The sequence below is a fragment of the Solea solea genome, chromosome 16, assembly GCF_958295425.1.
Source record: "Solea solea chromosome 16, fSolSol10.1, whole genome shotgun sequence".
NCBI classification, from domain to species: domain Eukaryota; kingdom Metazoa; phylum Chordata; class Actinopteri; order Pleuronectiformes; family Soleidae; genus Solea; species Solea solea.
The window spans coordinates 1,783,740-1,807,176 of NC_081149.1; the positions used below are offsets into that span (position 1 = coordinate 1,783,740).

The window sequence follows — 23,437 nt, forward strand, 5'->3', positions numbered from 1 at the left end:
TAAACCCATGAGGGTTGGGCACTTGTGTGCAGGACATAAAATATACCAGGGTATGTGACGGAGTGGAGCTGAATAATTTTGACCAGAGTGTATAGAAAATTAAACAAAAACCAAACAAAAAACCAGAAATAATAATAATAATAATAATAAAATAATCTCATTTTATCTCTCGTGCCATCTTAATCTAATTTCACTATATCAGTGTCTGAATATGTGAGGAAAAGGATAATGAGATAACAAATGAGCTCATTGGGAATAAATCTGCCTCCTATAAAATATTGTCTACTTTGGTGGATTCTGTGCAATATATACATATATATGTATATATGTGAGGAAAAGGATATATATATATATATATATATATATATATATATACATACATACATACATATATGTCCTTTTTTCAGTTCCTCAGTCGTTTGTATTTCGTGTGGGGGTGCTTTTATTGTGAAAGAGCTCTCTGTGATGGACTGGCGAACTGTCCAGGGTGTACCCCGCCTATCGCCCTATGTCAGGTGAGATTGGCACCCCCGCGACCTTCATGTGGAGGATAAAGCGGTAGAAAATGAATGGATGGATGTTTTATTTATCTTACCAGAGTGTAGAGTTTCTCAGTCCTGTTTGTATTTCCTGTTTTGTGGGGATGCTTTTATTGTGAAAGAGATCAGTCGGAAGCGGAGTATCTGTGCTGTTAAGAAGTAAAAGTAGAAAGAGGACGACGCTTTTGTTTTTGTACACGGTGAGTTTTTTTATTGGACTTCTCAAAGCGTAGAGTTTATCGTTGCATATTCGTACGTTAGTTGAAAGCTTTTCACTTGTATTCTCGCCATGTTCGCTGTGTTTTCCTCTATGTTTTCCTCTATGTTTAGAGACGGTACTGTGGATGGCTACGAGCGCTAAGCTAATCCAAGTGCATTTCGCTTCCCATATGGCTAACGTTATGCATACCGTGTATTTAACGACATACTTTTGTTGTGTTGTGATTAAAACTGTCTGGAGTTGCATTTTGCTCTCAAGTAACGGTTAGCTTTAGCTGTCGCACCCGTTAACTAGGTCATGCAGACACGAAACGTTAGCAGTGAGTAACCTGACTAATAAGCTAACGTGCGCAGCACTGAAGCATCCTGCACTGTTGTTTACTTGTGTAAACTGCTTAGTATACTCATACTGAGTTCTACTGATGGAAACTGGGCCTTTAACACATGTGACGCCCTCATAACAACAGTGTTGAAGTTGGGGGAGGGCAAACAGTCTGTGACTTTAGTGGAGTGGGTCTTTGCTGATGTTGCCAGCCATCTTGTGTGGGCGGCTAACATCAACTGTGTACAGTTAAGGGAGCTTGGCTCCCACAATCCTTTGTGTACTCTTGTCGACCCGTGCCAGGTCTCACTGGGTCTCTGCAGTGCAGCTGGTGAACCACTCCGCTGCAGTAGCAGAGAATGCTCCCTATTGTGCTCTGGTTAAACTTCCCTAAAAGATGAGAGTTTGGCTTTTTTGGTGGTGGGTGGTGTTTCCTGGTTCTCCACAGGTGAGCTTCAGTGTTATCTGTCCCACTATATTGGTGCTGTCACTGCACTTCAATATCATGTTGGGTGTAAATAACATATAACATGGTGCTGCTGTGTACATGGTTAGAGTGAGGCTTTATCCACACGTAACAGGACTTTCCATAAACAAACTTTTTCCTTGTCTTCTTTAGAAAGTTCTCTGTAAACGCGGTATCATTTCAAGAAATGTCTTCATCCCCACGAAACCTCCAAATGACTAAACATTTATGAAGTTTACATGCATAGTGTAGTCGAGCTAAGGCCGTAGTCCGACTAAGACTAAGACTAAGACAGGCAATTGGAGAACTTGCCGAGTCCGAGTATTACATGTGGAGGAGAAGATTGATTTATTGGCTGTGTATGTTTTGACTCCACTTCCATAGGTGGCACTGTATCTCTCTATAAGATAGTGTGTATTGAATCAGTTTCCTGTTGACCTTTATGGAGAAAAAAAGGGCAAATGGTGAAGTGTAATCAAACTGTGACTCACATTTTCCAGGTATGTTAGTCCGATTAAGACTGGATTGATTATATTTGGACAAACCTTTTTACACGATATTAAGAAAACCATATTATTGTCTTAGTCTGACTAAAATCTAATTTTTAACATACATGTAAATGCACTGTTTTACATATGCCAGGCCTGTAAATGACGCTGTAATGCGGCTACACCAAAAACAAAGAAGAGGACATTGAGCATGCACTCAAGGGAAGGAAATAAACGTTACCATGAAGAGAAAGGACCAAACAATCTCCAAATACTAGAGAAGGAAGATGACAATGACGTAGATAAGTGTCAGCAAATGCTATTGCAAGAGAGAGGTGGGATAATGACACAATTGTAATCCTAAAGTAGTGTATTGGTTGTCCACGTGAAAATGCAAGGGTTGCGTTTTGAGATTTCCCCACTCTGGGACCCTAAAAATAGCTTGAAGCTGATACATTAAAACATTGGTGGGCTCATCCTTAACATTTGGTGTGTATGGCCCCTGAATCCCTTTCTCCCAACTATATACTGAACTGTGATGTACCATAGGGATCCATTTTAGCCCCTACTCTTTATTAATCTTTACACGCTGCCTCATGTTGATATCATCAGAAGACACAGTATGAATTTCCATAGCTATGCTGACACTTTACATTCCTGGTCTTTGGATGACCCAGTGGCACTTAATGCCCTTTCAACTGCTTTTTGTACATTTAGTACTGGACAACAGAGAATTTTCTTCTTCAACCCAGAGACACCAAGTTAATGCAAAATTGCCGGCGCTGGCTTTTAATTCAAGTGACCATGTTGAAAATTCAAATCTGAGTCATTTCCACTTACCTGTACAATTGATTATGCTGTTTTTTCTGTATTGTGCATGTCACCAACCTTAAATGTATCTATGCCCATATGTTGACGAAGGCTAGAAAGAGAGCATGCATAACACCAAAGTTAAGGTCTCTGTACTGGCTACTGGGGTTCTTTAAAATCAATTCTGAAATCCTTTAACTGGCTTTTAAAGCTCCAAATAGACTAGACTAGACTCTTTCTGATTTCCTTTTACCCTATCAGCCCTCGGGAACCCTCAGGTCTTCTGATTATAGTCTCCTCATGATCCCAAAAATGGCTGTTCAGTGTATTTCCTATTCCGCATAGAACCAGAGCACTATATCCACTTTTTATGTATGGTCCATGGCAATGTCTTACAAATATTAAAGGGATTTGGACTGCAGTTCAAGTAAAATTGGTTATATGAATACGTCATGTGGGTATTTAACCGTTTACTGCTTTTTTAAATGGTAAAACTGTTACAGCGACTTTTGTTTCATTGTCTTACTTAGTTACTTACCGTTACTTGGCTTTTTATTCTGTAAATCAAGGAACAAAAATGATTGACAGCACAAGAAGCTGAAAAATGCCTTCCGCGGTTCATCAGTGTGATTTCCTCTCTTTTAAGGTCCAAAGACAAAGATGGCATCAAGCGGTACGAGCGGCGCGGAAGAGCGGAGCCTCCTAGAGTGTGAGCAGTATGTTCAGAAGCACAACATCCAGCAGCTGCTCAAGGACTGCATCATCCAGCTGTGCACGTCCCGCCCTGAGCGGCCCATGGCTTTCCTCAGAGAACACTTTGAAAGGCTGGAGAAGGTGAGCGCAAAAGCTCTCTTATGACATCATACTGTCATTCATTTCACTGCCAGTTGGGCTGATATTTATTGGCAATTGAACCACTTTTATACCATATTACATCACGTTATTATGAAAATAATTGTTACTTGTAGCCCTAATATGAACAGTGACACGGGTGTGTTGTTGGTATCTGTCGTCAAACAGGAGGAGGCTAAGAAGATGGCTTCACAGCAGAAGTCCAGCTCATGGTCAGACTCCCGCGAGGATGAAGTTTCTCCCCCGATGAACCCTGTGGTGAGGGGTCGGAACCGCAGAGGAGCCATCAGTGCTGAGGTGTACACTGAGGAAGATGCCGCCTCCTACGTCAGAAAGGTCAGTGGTGTCTTAAATGGCTTCAGTGTGGCAACTGCAACTACCACTGATGACACTCTCATGGGCCAATGTTATGTAACTTTCACCTTGTAATCCCTCCCGCTCAAACTGAATTATCTTAATATGAGAGGGTGAGTCATGGTTTCTTTTATTATATGATTTTAAAAGTTATTTCAAGATTTATTGCCATCATTTTTACTGAATAGCAGTAGTGATGTGTTGTTATTAGGAATACTGACGTCAGTCTGACACAGTTGTTTTAGACTGAATTAAACAGTCCACAACATGACTGTTTCTAATTTTCATTTACATTTTTACACTATGAACATAGTGAAGCATGCAATACATAGGATTTTCCATTTTTATCTGTCCGATATTCAATCCAGTAATTTTGACCAGCCTCATCCAAACAACTTGTGACTAATTACTCTTTATGTGGCTGAGTTTATGAAGATGTTCTGCAGAAGATGACTCTTAAAACTGCTGTTTTTTTTAGGTTGTTCCTAAAGACTACAAGAGCATGGCGGCTCTGGCCAAAGCCATGGAGAAGAACGTGCTGTTTGCCCATTTGGATGACAACGAGAGAAGGTAATGATAATAATCGCATGAAAATGGTTAAGAATTCCCCAGAAAGTCTCAGGTCATCAGCTAATTTCCCTTTAATACCTTTCCAGTGACATTTTTGACGCAATGTTTTCTGTCAACTACATTGCTGGAGAAACAGTCATTCAACAAGGTGAGTTTAACACCATGTTTCATGAAGACGGTCACATTTCTCTGCTGTTCATCCATTCATTCATTCATTCATTCATGGAACTCATAACTGCTCCTGTTATAGGTGATGAGGGTGACAACTTCTACGTCATCGACCAGGGAGAGATGGATGTAAGATCTCTCGTCTTTTTTTATCGTAAACCTAAACTCCAGAAAACACCTGCCAGTGTTTATTAAGAATGAATGAAGTTGAATTTATCGCTCACAGTTAAGCTACACATGCTTTGCTGGTTATAGAAACATTAAAACACAAGTAACAAGTATACAGCCATTAATAATTCAATTCTTCTTGCAGTAAAAGCTTACATTTGAGCTTATTCTGATGAACAAATGTATTTTTAAACATTCAGAGGGGGAAATTAAAGGAAACACATATTACAAATTTGGGAAAAAAAGAACTGAAATAAAAAAGTCAATATTTGCATAACCTTGTATATTTATAAGAGGAACAAATATAAATTTCAGCTTTAATCTTTTTTTTTTTAGATAATGTCCCGTTTATTATTGTTTAGTCTAGTAAAAAGACTTTTTCTGATTGGAAAGTGAAAATTATGTCATTTTGTAAAGCGCTCACTCCTAAAGTCTGTCCTCGTGTCTCTGCTGGCTGCCATATGTTTTCATGGAGAACGAGGCCTCCACCTATAAGAGAGGTTCTTAAAAACCCTGAACTATCCCTTTTTAACTAACAAATAACTGCTGTCACCTTAAAGACATGTCATGTCTGGATGTCATTAGTCAACCAGGCTAAGAGCAGCACCTCACTGCTCTGTGGCTTCTTGCAGGTGTATGTAAACAGTGAGTTGGTGACCAGTATTGGTGAGGGAGGCAGTTTTGGAGAGCTGGCTCTCATCTATGGGACTCCCCGTGCAGCCTCAGTCCAGGCCAAGTCCGATGTCAAGCTGTGGGGCATCGACAGAGACAGCTACAGGAGGATACTGATGGTGAGCTGTGCCTTTACCTCCACTCTGCGGAGAAAGAATGAGATTGTTTTGGAGGTAGAAGTAATGACCATCATTTTCCTTACAGGGCAGCACTTTGAGGAAGCGCAAGATGTATGAGGAGTTCCTCAGCAAGGTGTCCATTTTAGGTGAGAGTTTGGGCTTTTCTGTGGTTCTTCTCTGTATTTTCTGGGGTGCAAATTCCAGGGATTTAAAAAAGAATTAATGGGAATAAACAGGACATTTTCAAAATGTGGTGCAAATCAGTTTGGTGGAAATACAGTTGACTATCAATGCTATTCCTCAATCACAGACACAGAGCACACAACTTACTGCAGGGCTATTGAGGCCACGCCCCCTGCATTCTTCCATCACATGATTTGTACAAACCTGAACTATTAAAGTCGCACATTGGAGCCCAAGGACTAAATAAAGTTTTGATGATACAAGATAGATATGGTAGATATTTGATCTATGGTGTTAAAGTTTAACTTAAGAACTATTAAATCAAAATGTATTTACTGTAGCCAACCAGCTGGTAAACCAGACATGCTAAACGTAAGCTAGCGAGCACCATTTCATTGAAGAGGTTATTTCTGTCCGTCTGTCAAAATGTTTATATTTGTATCTGACACACTTTCTTTAAATGATCCAATATCTCCAGTTCAATCTCACCGCGGTCATTTTCCGCCCTTTTCAACCCTACGACCAAGTGAATGTGTTAGCTATGTGTCGTTCCTGAGCAGAGTCTCTGGATAAGTGGGAGCGTCTGACCGTGGCCGACGCCTTGGAGACGGTGCAATTTCAAGATGGTCAGAAGATTGTGGTGCAGGGAGAGCCTGGGGACGAGTTCTTCATCATCCTGGAGGTACAGAGAACCTGTTTACTGTTGCTGTTTGTCCCAAACCGGTCAGTGCAGGATGTTTTGTTGGACGTAGCATTCTCTGCTGTAATACCAACTGTGAACCTGTGACATTTAGCTTTAGCCTCAACTAAAACTCCTTTATTCTACCCTGAAAGTTTGGCTTCCCTTCTGTGCTGCCTGTGAGGATGTAAAGCTCATAAAGCCGCCATTACAGGTCTGATAAGTATTAACAATTATTTTGTTTGGTTTGTGAACGTAGCACAGATCCATGCTGTTGCTGTCGATGGACTGTAAATGTAGTAACAAGTCAAACTCTCTGAGATTAGCTTGACAAACAGATGATGGACATCTAGAGAAACGATGTTTCTAAGGAAGCTGTAATGCACAATTATTCCAGAGCTGTTGACGTCTGTGATATGAAGTTTAAGACGTCTGTGTCGTGTCATCAGGGGACAGCTGCCGTGCTTCAGAGGCGGTCGGAGGATGAAGAGTTTGTGGAGGTTGGAAGACTCGGACCATCAGACTACTTTGGTAAGTCCAACACAAACTGTGACAAAGAAAGTCGTACTGCAGAGAAAATGTGTGCTCACTGTGTGTTCTGTGTTTATACTGCTGCTGCATACTACGTCAATTCTGGTCAAACATAAACAGACTTTGGAACGTTTAGCTCTTTCATTGTGACTCAGTTAAAAAAAAGTGTTCTGACTTAAAACAACTAAACGGAGGATTAATAAAGTATTTATATATCTGCTTTTCCTGTGGTGAAAAGGCCCAAAATCAGAACTCTGTAGCTGCATTTTCTCATGCATGAATGTCATGAGATTTGGTCTTGTTGGGTTGTTGGTGAAAGCTGCCTTCATATGATGTGAAACATGTTTTATATGTTCAGGAGACGTCAGAGAAACCAACTGTTTTGCTCTTAATTCTTCTGTGTGGTTGTTTTTCGTCTACTGCTGATCATGTGTGGATAGCTTAGCTCCAAATGGATGATTTATAGTCATTTCAATATTTATATTATATGAGCTGTGTTTGAGCAGAGAGAATCTCATCCCTGAGGCTGAGATGCTTCTCTGTGTATATGCACAATGCTGTTGTCCTGTGTTTTAGCTGATGTGTGGATTATGTGGTTAAAACAATCAAAAATGAATGCATTGAAACACCTTCTGTTTTAAAGTTTGCAGCTCCACTGTTTCTGTACTCACTGACACACTCACATTACCCTTTACCATATTTAAATTGTCATTTGAATGCATGATTAACAAAAATGCATATGAAATGCCATATAATATAATAGCAATTAGAGATGTAACGATATGAAAATTTCATATCACGGTTATCGTGACCAAAATTATCACGGTTATCAATATTATCACGGTATTGTTAGATGTGTTCAAAATGTTCCAAAAGTACTGAACACACACACTGAAATCTTTTAACCAAGTTTTATTTAAAAAAAGATATTTTATATTATATGATTATTATTATTATTATTATCATTATTATTATTATTATTATTATTATTATTAATAATAATAATTATCATCTGACTGACTGACTGACACACACACACACACACAGGTCCTCACTCTGTGTCGGATAATAATTAAGTAGCAGCGGTCGTACACAGCATAAAAATTAAATAAAAAAACACAGAAACAAACACATTTTGGTCTGCTACGGTATGTGTCGTCTGCACACTACTCGCTTTCGCGAGACAAACCATGACGTTTCCCACTATTCCGAAATCCCGTTTTTGTTAACTTACCCGCTGAAAAGTTGTGTGTGGTGGTCACGGAGATGGCTCATCATATTGGAAGTGGCTTCGCGGAGATTTTTTTTTTGCATTTTCTGCACAAGGATTGATTTTCTTCAATTAGTTTACCCTCAACATCCTTTAAAAATACAAAATATGTCCAGACTTCTGATCTTACGGGGGGGGGGTAATCTCTGGAGCGCAGGTGGCTTCAGCCGTGTTGTCGCTGGACAGACAGTGCAAACTGCGCATGCGCGCCCGCTTGAGCGAGTGCCGTTCAGGTGCTGCTGCTTCTCCAGGAAATGAGCAGTATCACTGTGAGTTTTTCGGTAATCAGTTGCGGTAATCAATCACGGTTTTAACGATAATTAAAATTTGAAACGGTATGATAACCGTCGGGAATTTTACCGCGGTTTATCGTCATACCGGTAATCGTTACATCCCTAATAGCAATGATCATTTGAAGCTGCTGTACTTGAGCTGGAAATAAAAAATGAGGTTAGAAAATAACAGTAGAAATATGAGTAATAATGAATGTAGTATTTTACGTGATCCTCCCTGTGTCCTCCAGGTGAGATCGCCTTGCTCATGAACCGGCCCCGCGCTGCTACCGTCGCAGCCTGTGGACCCTTGAAGTGTGTGAAACTGGACCGGCCCAGGTTCGAGCGAGTCCTGGGCCCCTGCTCTGACATCCTGAAGAGAAACATCGAGCAGTACAACAGCTTCGTGTCCCTCTCCGTCTGAGCTCCGATCCGTCTCCTGCAGAGTCTGCTTCACATGTAAACCACACCCACACCATCACTTCTTCTGCTGTTTATGTCCTATTTTATGTTGGGGCTTTTTTTTTTAATGTGTGTTCTCGGAGGACAGAGGACTGAGAGAGGACACAGGTGAGTGTTACTGATTGACCTGAAGCTAAAATCCCAACACAATAAAATACAATAACAGGTGTTTGCATACAGGTGGAAACAGAACAATGGAATAAAGGTGTTTGCCTGATTCATTTGAATAAGAGTGTGAACACAGCCAAAGCAATGAGAGAGAACTCTTGTGTTTGTGTCAGATAAACTGCAAAGATGCCGCGCTTTAGACTGTGATGGTGTTAACGATGATAACATGTAACCTAATTGGTTTTATAGCATCAAGTTAAAACACTTTAGTGGGAATGAGACACTCAGATTAGGGCTGCAACACTTCATCAATTATTAATCGATGACTAAATTCATTGTCAACTCATTTTATAACGGATGAATTAGTGAGTGTTTCGCGCCTTTGCAGCTTCCATCCCCGGCTGGAACACGGGTCTTTCTGCATGGAGTTAGCATGTTCTCCCCGTGTGTGTGTGTGGGTTTTCTCCGGGTCCTCCCACAGTCCAAAAACATGCAATATGCAAAAGTTGTTTGTTTAATTTGATCATTGAAAAAAACAAAAATGTTCATGTATGCAAACATAAACGCTGTGTCCTCCTTCAGTCTCTCACTGGAAATATTTAAGATTTTCCACAGTCCCTTTTCCCTCAGTGGTTTTTAACTCGCGTGCCTCATAAAATCATGTGTCATCCCCACCCATACAAGCTGTAATTTAGCTCTGATGATCACCAGGGAACCTTTGTTTTTAAGCTTTATTTGGGCTGCTGCTCTTTCCCGTTTATCCACACCAGCAGATGGCAGTGTTGGTCAGTTGGAGGCCACAGTGACTCAGAAGCATCAGCTGTAACATTTTCCATCATTCTGTCAGAACTGTGGTGATCCTCTTGACGTCAGGTCAAAAATATTAGTTTATTTATGACCAAACACCAGCAGATCTGATGTCATTCCAGACAGACGGACGACTCGTGATAACATGCTCAGCCCACATTCAGGGTATGTTAGCATGCTGTCATTAGCGATTAGCTCAAAGTATTGCTGTGCCTACGTCTACAGCCTCCGTGGCTGTTTACACTTCACAGTCCTGGTTTGTTTGTTTATTGCTTTTTATGTATTTATAAAAATCCGTTGTGCTGTTGTACTTTTTGAACACTGTGATTCTCATTCCTGTTTGTTATCACACACACACACACACATTTATCTGCGGAGGTCTTAAGCTTACTCGAGCTTTTATTTCAGTTTGATGCATCATGGTCTGACATGTCTGTACTTCTTGTTTTGTCTCAGCCGGGTTTTCTAGAAGAATGTTGAATATAAATGTTTGAATTTGGCAAATTGTTTCATATCGACATAACAATTAGAATCTCAACAAATTGAAATCATTTTCAAGTATTTGAAGAAATAGGTTGGTTCAAATAGAGGTCGAGGTGCAACAGATCACAGTTCATTTTTACCCCAGTATTATGAGGAGCATACAGCCTGTGCACTGTATGGTTTGTATGGAGAGGATTTCTTGATGCTAGGAGTACGGCCATGATCCTTTCTTAGCCCGAACCTGGTGCTTTTTCTACCTAAAACATCATCATGTTGATAACAAACATGTAAATAACATCATTTTGCTTCAGAATGGTACAATGGCAACATCATGTATTCTTGTGGTGTCTTTTATCTTAGTTTTCTTTCTGCTCCGTGTAAAACCTCATATGAACTGTTCTGTCTGCATATGTAAATCTCTTCAACACAACCATATATATGACAAATGACTATATTTTTTGCACATTTTGTGACAATATTATAGAATCAGAGATTAAAAAAAAGTTTTTATGCTGTTAAATATGATATTGAGTGTAGTTTTGATGGTCAGTACGTCTGTATATTCTGAGGTCTTAAGTGAGGTCTTAAGTCTTAAGTGTGTTCCAGTTTCCACACAACTTTTCAAATCCCACATTTGATCGTTATTTTTTTACGAGCATGTCTATCAGGTCCATTTGATAAATATGTGGTGTTTCATAAGTAAACACCACAGCAACATGTGTAATTAAATTTAACACAAAGTTAAAGATCAAAGGTCAGGGGGCGTTCCGACTACAAAAGAAAAGCAGCGCTAATACCGTTGATGTTCCGAGCAGCCGTTTTGATTTGAAAACTCTGGGCATGAGCATTTCATCAGTTGACAACGTTGATTCTTGAAAATTCCATCTTGTAACTGAGAAATGAACGACCTCGTAATACAACTGGAACACACCGTTAGTCCCTGGTTTGGTTTGTCTTGTTAGACTTGAGAACCACAGAGGACGAAGAGCGAGTACGAGTGAAACCTTAGATTGACTGACACTGATGTTTGTCTCCGTTCTCTTCCATCATGGTCGTCCCTGTTTTACTGCGATCAACCAATGTAAGTGTTAAATATGGAATATAAATAAGCTTGTGCTTCCCAAACATACTTTGCAAAATCCTCCACCCTTTTGCGCTCAGATGTATGTGTATGCAGTATGTTTGAAGTAATATGCATAAAATGAAGCTTTAATGATTTATTTAGCGTCAGCCGTACGTTAGCTCGTCATGTTTTATATCACGTTAGTTTGCCGTCTTTTAAAGGTTTGGGAAACTCAGAGTACAGTAGCTAATATTTTGATGCTGTTGAAATGTATGAATATTGCAAATCAAAGTTGGATTCTAAGTACCTGAACTGAAGGGGGCACATGATGACGTGGACACTCTGAATTTTGTGATGTTTTTGTGTGTGTTACAAATAACAGATACTAAATTTCAAAAACTTAAAGGTAGACTGACTTCCTGCTGACTTTATTTCAAGTTTTTTCTTTTCTGTGGAGAAAAACTCTTTCCATTTTACAGTTTTCTTCCTGTTAGTAAGTTAGGTTTTCCATTTCTTCATAGCACCTGGTCAACATCGGCGGGTTGTCATAGCACGGCTGCGTCAAACTGCCGTGACTCCTCCGTTACATATTGAGATTTTAGACATTTCCTTTAAATGTTGGAGGTTAACACGTGCTTTCAGGATTTTAAGTCTTTTTCACTGATCTACAGTTCAGCATAATTCACTTTGATTCACGCTCATGACTCTTCCAGTGACGACGCTCTCTGACCCATCAGTGGCGGGCAGTCTGTTGACGTCATGTTTTAGTATCGGCTCAGCTCGCCAGCGTCGGAGTCGTTTCAACTGAATTATGGGAAAGTGCTGTTTGTGTCGTCGAGGTCTGGGTGCAGACAGACAGACAGACAGACAGACAGACTGTCTGACAGATGCAGATGCAACGTCAGAGAATCTCATGCTGATTCATTTTCGAGGCAAAGTTTTAACCAAAGTTTTTGAGCGACTCATTTAAAAACGATACATTTGCATGTGTGCATTGACTCAGCAGATGTTCACCTGTCTGTCCTGTTGAAACTCCCCTGTCGAAACACATTCTCCACAGATTAGACTTTGAATCCCACTGTACATACACAATGCTGTTGTTTTTGAGTGTGCTGTATTTGACGTGTGCACATACACACAGTGTTCGTGTGTTGATCTGTGCTCTGCTCAGTCACACCTGCTGTGGGTTGTCTTTTCTACACTTTTTATGCTTTTTTCCACAGGTTGTGCTTTAAATTTTAATGTTGTGTCGGATTCTCTCCTTCCAGAACATTCAAGCAATAAACAGATCAGTGTTTTCATTGTGTGTTCGTTTATGTTTTCACTCAACACAAAAATTGTAAAATGTATTGTACATTTTGACCCCAGCTCCTTATATAAAAAATCAAAGGTAACAAATATGAATATTGGACCTTTAAAAAGAAACTATTGTGATATGAATCGTGATGAGCAAATGTGATACATGATGTATCAGCCACATTTGTAACCTGCAACATCATTTTGAGCTAATGAATCATTTCCAAGAGACGGTTGATAAATTATACGTGAGATTTAAAGGCACCGTTTGCCTGGAGCACCACTTCTCGTCACGGTGCAGCTAAACATTCTTCACCTCAACTTCTCCTTCCCTGAGTGTTGGAGAAAGTGTTGCCTTCAGTTATAATGTTGCTCAAGCACCCCCAGATCATGGCCCCGCCCCCTCAGGCTGCTGTGCTAATTTAAGCTTCATATTCCGCTCCCTGACAGAGACTCGCACACAGGACACTGTTTCCTCTTGATATCAGTGCTGGTCAGGAGATAAGGACACTTTGTGTCCACAGCTCTTTGTCTTTCTCTCTGACAGACTCCACGTTCATTCTGTTATGACAGCAAATATTAAACTCATAACACACTATCTGCTTCTCAAACATCCACTTAGGAATTTGTTGTAAATTATCACAATGAAATGGTGATGGCAACATCATGGTGGATTATGAAGACATAATTTAAAATCTCTACTTGCTAAACTGGATCCTGCCGAGAAAAACCTCAACTATCCTTTTATCGTGGTTGAATTTGTAGTTGGTGAAAGTGGAAAAGTTGAAAGGATCTTTAACTTCTTTGGTTTTAGTTTCACAGTAAGTGAGCAGTTATCCACTCACTAGCCCAGGACACCTCAGGGTCAGAGCACAGCACAACGTACTTGTTTTTCCTCCAGTCATGTGACCCCAAAGTTCTCGCTCAGCTGAGAATTAAGACCGAAAAAAGTGACCATGCAAGTGACCAACTCGTCTAACAGTACTCAATATAGGAAAAAACAATCTGGTTCTCTATGGAAGGCCATGGAAACCCAGAGGTAAAACTTAATAAATAAAGAAATAAAAATATCCTCAGTAAGAAAGTCATAATTATGAAATATAAAGTCGAAATTATGAGATAAAAAGTCCAATGTATGCGATAAAAAGTCGAAATAAACGTAATTATTACTTTTTATCTCTTTATCTTTATTCGACTTACTTTGAGGATATAATTATTATCGAGGCTAAGTGTTACCTCTGTTTTTTTCTTTTTTTAAATGGGCTTCGACAGCTTCCATAGTTTTTTTTAGTTTTTCTTCATCTCCAAAGGCAGTTTTCTTGCGTTCTGCCAGTTTTCAGTCTCCGCCTTGTCTTCACTAACTACAGCGGACTGGCCCTTTAAATCGTTCGTTCATTTCCGGAACACTTCGTGTGTCTGTCCGTCAGTCCGAGCAGCAGCAGCAGCAGCAGCAGCTGCACATGTCACAGAGTGAGAAGAGAGCAGGTGACACGACAGACACCGCAGCGAGTCAACTGACCGGAAGTGTGTAAATGCAGGCCATCAAATGCGTGGTGGTGGGCGACGGGTGAGTGACAGCAGGGGGGCGGGGCTAAGATGATTAATGTGACCCTCAAGTAAAATTTAAGAATATTATCAACATAATAAACTAATTATTATTAAGTAATATGGACGTTTATATCAAGCTCAGGTAAATGTTACTAAAGAAGTGCATTGAATATAAAACCATGACTTTTTACAGTGTAAAAAATCACACAAAAATCCAATCAAATGATGAATTAATCGCTGTGCAGTGCTCTGTGTGTGTGTGTGTGTGTGTTTTGAAGCTTGTAATGTGTGTGTTATTGTTTGTTTTATTTTTTGTTTCATCATTTCCTTAATGGTGTAGAATAGCACATAAAAATTACACAAAAAATACACAAACACACAACAACAAATGTTCAGCTGAAACAACAGCAGTTCTCAAAACTCCATCATTTTCATTCATTTGAAGTTTCCACAGAGATAAACACTTAGTCTGGTGTTATCAGCAGAGGACACTCTTCTTTGTCCTGTTTCTTCCTCTTTCCTTCACCCATGTGTGTGTGTGTGTGTGACGGGATAGACAACACAAATGTTGGAAAAACACTGTCATTCTACAGCAGGGACCGTGATGATGTATTCAAATACATATACAGGACTTTAAACTCTAGATTTAAACCTTAGATACCACACTTCCATCTCTAATGGAAGGTTTTGTGTACTTCTGTGTACTTTATTGACCTCTGCTGTTTTCCAGCGCGGTGGGTAAGACGTGTCTGCTCATCAGTTACACCACCAACGCCTTCCCGGGAGAATACATCCCCACTGTGTGAGTACAGCCACAGCTCCCGCTGCACCACCGTGTGTCACACTGTGTGATCGTCATCACTGTGCTTGTGTTGTGTGTTGGTCACCTCAGCTTTGACAACTACTCTGCTAATGTGATGGTGGACAGTAAACCGGTCAACCTGGGCCTCTGGGATACAGCCGGCCAGGAGGACTATGACAGGCTCCGCCCACTGTCCTACCCTCAGACGGTAACACACAGACACACACACACACGTTGATAAAGTCTCTCTGTGTTTGGATCTGGTGTCGCCCGGTGACACTGCTTGTTTTATGTTTGAAGTCAGGCAACGACAGGAAGATTGTGCGAGTAAAGCGAGACGTTTGCGGACATGTAGTATCTAACTATGCAAGTTAGAAAAATGTGGAACATGAGTTCAGTTTGTATTTATTTTAAAATAAGTAGGTTCTGTAAACATCACTCACATCTTTTATTTAGTATCATTGATTTATTTATTTCATCATGTTCTGTTTTTTGTGTGTCACAGTGATAAGGAAAGTCTGTTTGAGTTGGTCTGCATGAGGTCGCTGTTTATAGAGATTATACATGACTCATCCGTCTCTCTCTGCAGGATGTCTTCCTCATATGTTTCTCTCTGGTGAGCCCCGCCTCCTTCGAGAACATCCGAGCCAAGGTACTGATGTTAGATTCTGTCACATGTGTCCGCATTTAAAAACAGTAACTATTGTGATGGTTAAATGTCTTGTTGCGTGGAGATTGGAGGCTGTCTGTCTCGACTGTCTCGACTGTCTCGACTGTCTGTTAGCAGAAAACCAGCCTTGGAATTCATTATTTTGGAGTTAATGTAAGTTATAGCTCAACGGGAAAACTCAGACCACGCTGAAAGGGGGTGTATCGCCACCTAGTGGAAGCAGACACATTTCATCAAATAAATCCATCCCCCACGAGTCGTTGTACAAAGAAATTAGGCCAATTCAGTGGCGTAGTCATGCTACAACTCTAGCTCAACTTAACTGTGCATAAAAACAAAGTTCTCTGACCCTTGAACTTTGCTCCCTCCCTGCAGTGGTATCCAGAGGTTCGGCACCACTGCACACACACACCCATCATCCTGGTGGGCACCAAGCTGGATCTAAGGGACGACAAGGACACCGTCGAGCGCCTGAGAGACAAGAAGCTGTCAGCCATTACTTACCCACAGGGACTGACCATGGCCAGAGAGATCAGTATGTGCAGAATATGTCCTTTTATCTTTGAAGTAACATAAGTTTGTGTTTGTGGAGAATTGTTCCTTTCATTTAATAAGAAGGAGAAATGTGCAAAAAACCTTGAACATTTCAGAAATGAAATGGTGCAATAATGTCCTTAGTGAGCAGAATGTTTTGAAGTGTCAGTTAAGTTTCTGTCAGTAGAAATGGCCAGAACGACATGTAGTGGCTGGGGAAGGATGCCTCCATGTCATTTTTATGTCCAATACTGAAAGCGATATCACAGCCTTGAGTATCTACTGATACTAACATCAGTCACTAAACCTCTCTTTAAACGATTCTCCAGCTGTGTGACAAATATCCATCTTCAATAAAGAAGAAATAAACAGTTTTTACAGTAAGTACATAGTGAAGCATGACATATATTGGATTGTATCAGATTAAAAAAATTCCTTCCAAGTGCATCAAGTATAAAAACAAAATTCTGCCAAATCAAATACTGTATGTGGATCACCTGCTGTGGCGACTCCTAAAGAGGGAGAAGCTGAAAGAAAAAATCTAATATCTGGTCCAGTATTGGGCCGATGCTGTAAAAATAACTCCAGGAAACACACTGTCAACCAGTGGCTGCTAATCTCATGTACACAGAATTAGAACGGAAAGCAATAAGTGCAGAAAAATATGGAAGCCCATTTCAGCTTTTCCACTTGAGAGATACCATCCCATTATTGTGAGATATATTGAGATACTTTCTCATTATTATGAGATACTTTCTCATTATTATGAGATACTGAATCATTATTTTGAGATACTAAGTCATTATTATGAGATACTGAATCATTATTTTGAGATACTAAGTCATTATTATGAGATACTTTGTCATTATTATGAGATACTTTGTCATTATTATGAGATACTAAGTCATTATTATGAGATACTTTGTCATTATTATGAGATACTTTGTCATTATTATGAGATACTTTGTCATTATTATTAGATACTAAGTCATTATTATGAGATACTAAGTCATTATTATGAGATACTTTGTCATTATTATGAGATACTTTGTCATTATTATGAGATACTTTCTCATTATTTTGAGATACTTTCTCATTGTTATGAGATATTAAGTCATTATATTGAGATACTTTGACATTATTATGAGATACTAAGTCATTATAATGAATAACAATATCTTTTTCCCCATCACACTGGTAGAAATGGGCTTCCCTAGAAAACAGATGGATTGAAGTTGCTGTGAAACATGTGCTCTGATGCTCTGTCCCCTCCACGTCCTCACGTCCTCCGCTCTTCCCTGACGCAGGTGCAGTCAAGTACTTGGAGTGCTCAGCTCTGACTCAGCGGGGCCTGAAGACGGTGTTCGACGAGGCCATCAGAGCCGTTATCTGCCCTCTGCCCGTCAAACAGGGTGGAGGAAGGACGTGCACGGTGTTCTGACGGGAGGAAGTTCCAGCAACACTTAAAGCCCTCTTTCCTACAGTTTATCCCTTTAAGCCCTAAGTCTATTTTTTAGGTCTCTGTTTGAAAATTGCACACTCATATTGAAATGAGTATATATCTGCAACCACAAGGTCTATTTGAATACTTTAAGTAAAGGGATTTGTTCAGATGTGTAAATATCAGTGTGAGTGTTACTGGTGAAGAGTAAATGAAGATGGCACACAAAAAAAATAATTCAGCTTCCCTAAAAAAAAGAAGCAATTTCAGGATGAATGTCTCTGTGGAATGATGGAGAATCAGCTGTAAACTCACTCAAATCAAAGCACAACCTGTGAACATCATCTCTGCAAAGTCTGACTCAAGTCTGACTTTGACCAAGTGAAGCAGAACAAAATTAGAGATTTTAGAGCAGAAGTTACAGACGAGGACACATTTTGGAAACATCTGTGCCATTAGTATTTAAACCATGTATTAAACTACTTTCTTCACTTTTATATAACTATTAATGTTCAATAAAACAATTTATGGCCTTGTTTCAAACTTCCTAAAGACTTTGATATGTTTTCATTTCCAAAAACAAACACCAGATGGCTTCATTGAGCCGTGTCTCTCTTTGCTGGCCTGTATCTCAGCGAGGGAATGGTCTACATCAGCGATCCCCAACCTTTTTTGCGGACGTCTCTATTTTCTAAATATAATAATAAACATACTACACAAATACGGTTGGGGGAAAAATGGCCGAGTCCATCAACCAGTTGCAGATACTGCCGCTGACCAAAGGACAAATGTGAAGTCCCGTCTGTTCATTGCGCAGCAGCGGTAACGGAGGACCCAGATGACGCGAGGCAGGAGACGGGTGCTTCGTCACCAGCAGCAGCAGCAGCACCCGCTCACTCTGCTTCACACAGATAGGATGTTGCTGTTGTGTTGTTGTCAGGGTTTTCTGCCAGATGTGGTGAGAGAATCCGGTAATTTTTCAAAATAAAACGTTATGTATTCTTTCTGTGTGGCCCGGTACCAATTGACCCACGGACCGGTACGTGGCCCGGGGGTTGGGGACCACTGGTCTACATGAATGGACGACATCTCATTGGCTTCCTTACAGCCAATAATAGGACGCTGTTGTCTCCGAATTTTGATTGACAGCTTTATTAGCCAATGAGAAGCAACAGAACGCGTGCATGTGACGCGCCTGGGTAATGCTTCCCCAAGGGTCCTTATGTCAGCTAGAGACGCCCGGAATGTTTTGAATGTAACACAGGAAGTCCGTCTAACCAGAGACAGTTTGTTGGTTTAATTGTTGGATACATTTTTTCACGGAGAAACATCAAAGGTAAGAGCAGTGTTACAGTTGTCTGTGTTCTTTGGCTTTGATCTTAGTCGTCTCAGCTTTCATTTGAGCCGTATGGAGTGTGTTTTGGACAAAATGGCAGAAATGTGCTATACATTTTGACACAGCAGTACTTACGAAGTTTGATACGTTGTTATTTATTCAGGTGTTATTTGAGCTGTGTTTGTCACATGTAAAATAGATTTTTACAGCCTTGAAGCCCAGATTCAAAATATTCTCTCAAAATTCATTTTTTTTCACGATCCTTATCAGAAATAGGCTGCACAGACTCTGTCAGGGTCCTCCCATTGGAGGACCTTTGGGTTTACGGGCTTATAAATGGTCCACGTCTAAAGAATGAATGAACACATGAAAATTTAACATTACTTAATAAAGACTGTATTCCACACCATATTGATCTCATCAGGGAGCTAAGACTGAAGCTGACAGTCTGATGTGAAGAGTGAGCTTTCTGTTGTTATTTCTGACCTTCAGTGTAGGTATAATGACATCAACAAACCACTAGAGGTCTCTCTATGACAGGTGGGGTGGGGAAACTTTTTGACTCGTGGGCAACATTGGGTTCTCCGTTCCAGGAGCAGATGGATGTAGTGTTTGTGTGAAGTAATATAAATGACATGTAAAGGTTTTGGCCTTTAATAGGTAGTAAAGCATGGATATGCAAAGCTTTTTGAAAAAAAAAATGCATTTATTAACAGCAGTAAAAAAATATTTCACAAAAAAAATATATACAGCCCAACGGGCGTCGTTTGCCCATGCCTGCTCTATGACCACAGTGTTATTTCTGACCTTCGGTGTAGGTGTAATGACATCAACAAACCACTAGAGGTCTCTCTATGACCACAGTGTTTTCTACTTGTGTCTGAGACATCTTCATAAGAAGTATAAAAAGACACAATAACACAATCTTTCGCATACAGGGTACTGGTCTTAACCACTGAGCTACTCCACCCTTATATATAAAGGTATATATATATATATATATATATATATATATAAATGCCTTTTAATTTAACCACAATAAGGAGAAAAATATGCTAATTTAGAAATGTTCAGTCCATTTGGTGATAGTTTTCTCTACAAACACATTTTTTGAACCAAAAGTAAGTATTAACAAGTATTTGTATCGGAGTAAATGTACCGCATAACTACCTCTGCCTCCCTACTCATGTCGTATATATATACTATATATCCTGCTGATGATAAATGTTGAGTGTTGTTTGTCATGGAGTGTACGTATCATCCAGGTACCAATCATCTGCTCCCAACTGGCCAGATGTTGCTGCCTATATTTACTCTGATGGCTCACCAGAAAATGGTACAGTCTGCCCTACACTGTCCATTGGTGCATTCCATTTGTAATTTGTAATTTCGGAGATCATGGGGTTTGTCTGATATCTGTCTGTTTACATGTTTGCTTGTTCACTTCAATAAAACTAAACTCAAACTGCTGTTTGTTTAGAACAAAAAGAGATTGTTTGCGATAAAGTTTGAGGGGGTTTGTTGGAGTTTTGTGAAAGCGATTCCTCTGAGATTTTCAGTGATTAATCATGACATAAACCTTTGGAAAGGTTTTAATGAAGCTTTGCAAAAGATCACACAAATGACATGGTAGTCATGTGTCCCAGCTGTAATCAGTCAGCCGACACACTCCAATCACTGCAGCCTCTTGCTCCATCACAGTCCATCCTCACTCATTTCTTGCTGCACCAATGATGCCTCACACCGCTGCTGCTGGCAACGCTTTGCTCCCACACTCCAACCTCCACCTTTCAAGATCAGAGTCTAACAGACTCAACATTTTAAAAATGTATTCAATAACGTGCTTGCATGAGGCTTTTCTGTAGGCGCTCGCTGTTCGGCTAAGTGTGCTGTGTGCTGCAATGGCAGGCAGCATCCAAATCTTAAACTTAAAATGACTGCATTTATGATATAGAAGAGTTGTAATATAGTGATGAAATAATTACGTTATAAATAACTGTCAGTTATCCTCCACCATGGACACCATGGCTACTATGGTAACGTCCTGTGAACCAGAACTTTGGAATTCTGGTATATTAAAAGCCAATGAAAGGCCCATGCCTTTGATTCTCCACACCCTTGATCCATGATGTACTGTATGATAAGAGCAGATGAGCTGTGTTTGCAATAATAAATCCTCTCGCCACATTTCTCTGTTAGTGACAGATGCTGCAGGGTGAGACAGACAGTACAAAGATGAATGGACAGGAAAATACTGCTCAATGCAACACCTGCAAACGATGGTTCTTCCTGATGTCCTTGAACACACACGCCAAAATCTGCGAAAAGTTAACATCCAAAAAGAGGCAGGTTTTTGACTCCAGGAAACAGAGAGTTAAGGGCACAGACATTGCAGCGTTCTCACAAAAATCTAAACATTTTTCTGCTACAGTGACAACAGAAGCATCCAAGAAGACTAACAACTGGCGTAAGACACATGAGGACCTAATCGCAACTGTGCGGGCTGCCAGGGCATGCAGCAGAGCCATGAAGGAGGGGGTACCTTTACCCCCGCCTCTTCCTGCTCAGGTTAACCCAGATTATATTCAGTGCCCTTACTGTCAGCGGAGGTTTAATGACATTGCAGCTGGAAAACACATTGAGTTCTGCAAGAAGCAAGCCCTCCGTATGCCCAATAAAAGCAAGATAGGAAGCACCAAGAAGGCCCCCAGTCGCACACAGTACAAGCCTCCTGCCCCTGTGAGGGTGCCCAGTTCTCCTGCAATGTCTTCCATTCCCTCAACCTCTAGTTTACAGCAGCGATCGGGTCCTAGACAGCCCACTAGGATCCCCTCTAGGAGGGTCTCCTCTTCAGGTTCAGATAATAGTAATCCTTCCGGCCCTGCAAGTCCTCTATCAGGTGTGGAAACGAAGACACGATCAGGGCACTCTGGCTTTGGCTCCGTGAGGAACAATCTTCCTGGAATAGGTCTCAGCAAGAAGAGAGTAGACAACGATGTGTATCAGAATTACGCCAATGGTGCAAATGAGGCGGACAATGGTGGAATGAAGGGCAAGTTCTGTTACAAGTGTGGTTCCAAGTATCCTGTCGACTCGGCCAAATTCTGCTGTGAATGTGGGGTCAAGCGGTTGTATGTATGATGGCTGTCAGGAGGAGGAGTCAGGGGAACAAATCCTCACGTTGCAAACTCCAATATAATTTATTATTTGGAAATGCTTAGTCAGCATTTTCCAACTGTTGTTGTCCAGTGTGTAGAAGTTAAAACGATGTGGGCTTGGCCAAGACAAGAAGTGAATGGAACCCTTGTGGGTGGCCGTGACATGGCAGAGCAGCCATGGATCAAAGGCAACAATGTCTGAAAAACTGCTAAATGTTGAGCACAGTTTCAAGAATGATCAAAATTCTGTTGCCCCAGCAACTTGTACAGAGATAAAATGATTTGCCCCAATCAGCAGGCATGTTCAACATGTCTCCACTTTAAATCAAGCCCTGGTGGCTCATCAATACCACACTCCATTGGCTCTCAGTAAAGTTCCCTATCACTTACAAAATCCCCTCATCTACAAATCCCTCCACACTATCACAGTACCTGTCTAATCTTCTCCACCCTGATGCTCCATCCTGGAACCTTCAGTGCACAGATTCATTTGCTCACATTCCCCCATACCACCCTGAAAACCTACAGTTTATGGGCGTTAAGAGTAGCAGGCTCCACCCTCTGCAACTCTTCCCGAACAGAAACCCATCCCGTGACAAAGGCTTGTCACAACTCGACTCATTCCCCCAAAGTATTCTGCTATTTTCTGCCATTTGTTTCATATTTTCCTGCAGCATTCATCTTCTAAATTTCAATTTTGCCTTGGATGAGCCAACTTCAACATAAATGACTTTTCCCTAAATGAAAGGAACCTCGTAGAATAAGCTGCACTCTTCAGCATGCTTCTTGAAATGTTACAATTCCCTGTTTGCTTTATATTTTTTTATTACTCTCTGTAAATAGCAAAATAAAATCTTTATGCAAACAACAGTAGTTCCTGAATCTTTTCAGTGTCCTGCAGATTTTCTCAAATTAACAACTATAACTTTGTCTTTGTAGAATTTGCTCCTGTGTAGCTCTGATTTCTTTTATTCGGTTTTTTCCACCATCCCTTCATTTGTATATCAGTCCTGCCATCCTTCATTACATCACAACTTGGATGTGACC

The 23,437-nt window shown here is 40.5% G+C and overlaps 3 protein-coding genes across 3 annotated transcripts; all 3 read left to right on the forward strand.

The window, feature by feature from the left end:
* The first annotated feature begins 587 nt into the window (after positions 1–587).
* Positions 588–12,906, forward strand: LOC131475413 (cAMP-dependent protein kinase type I-alpha regulatory subunit-like). Its single transcript, XM_058653517.1, has 11 exons — positions 588–739; positions 3,491–3,678; positions 3,865–4,032; positions 4,529–4,620; positions 4,707–4,768; positions 4,871–4,917; positions 5,589–5,747; positions 5,833–5,893; positions 6,491–6,612; positions 7,059–7,140; positions 8,934–12,906. The coding sequence occupies exons 2-11, from the start codon at positions 3,505–3,507 to the stop codon at positions 9,104–9,106; spliced, it is 1,140 nt and encodes a 379-aa protein (XP_058509500.1). The 5' UTR covers positions 588–739; positions 3,491–3,504; the 3' UTR covers positions 9,107–12,906.
* Positions 12,907–14,300: 1,394 nt separating this feature from the next.
* Positions 14,301–18,430, forward strand: LOC131474832 (ras-related C3 botulinum toxin substrate 3-like). The gene is made up of 6 exons (XM_058652524.1): positions 14,301–14,468; positions 15,180–15,251; positions 15,342–15,459; positions 15,841–15,903; positions 16,297–16,456; positions 17,763–18,430. The coding sequence occupies exons 1-6, from the start codon at positions 14,434–14,436 to the stop codon at positions 17,894–17,896; spliced, it is 582 nt and encodes a 193-aa protein (XP_058508507.1). The 5' UTR covers positions 14,301–14,433; the 3' UTR covers positions 17,897–18,430.
* Positions 18,431–18,973: 543 nt separating this feature from the next.
* LOC131474831 (zinc finger C2HC domain-containing protein 1A-like) lies at positions 18,974–23,190 on the forward strand. Its single transcript, XM_058652523.1, has 2 exons — positions 18,974–19,232; positions 21,432–23,190. The coding sequence occupies exon 2, from the start codon at positions 21,438–21,440 to the stop codon at positions 22,371–22,373; it is 936 nt and encodes a 311-aa protein (XP_058508506.1). The 5' UTR covers positions 18,974–19,232; positions 21,432–21,437; the 3' UTR covers positions 22,374–23,190.
* The last annotated feature ends 247 nt before the right edge of the window (positions 23,191–23,437 follow it).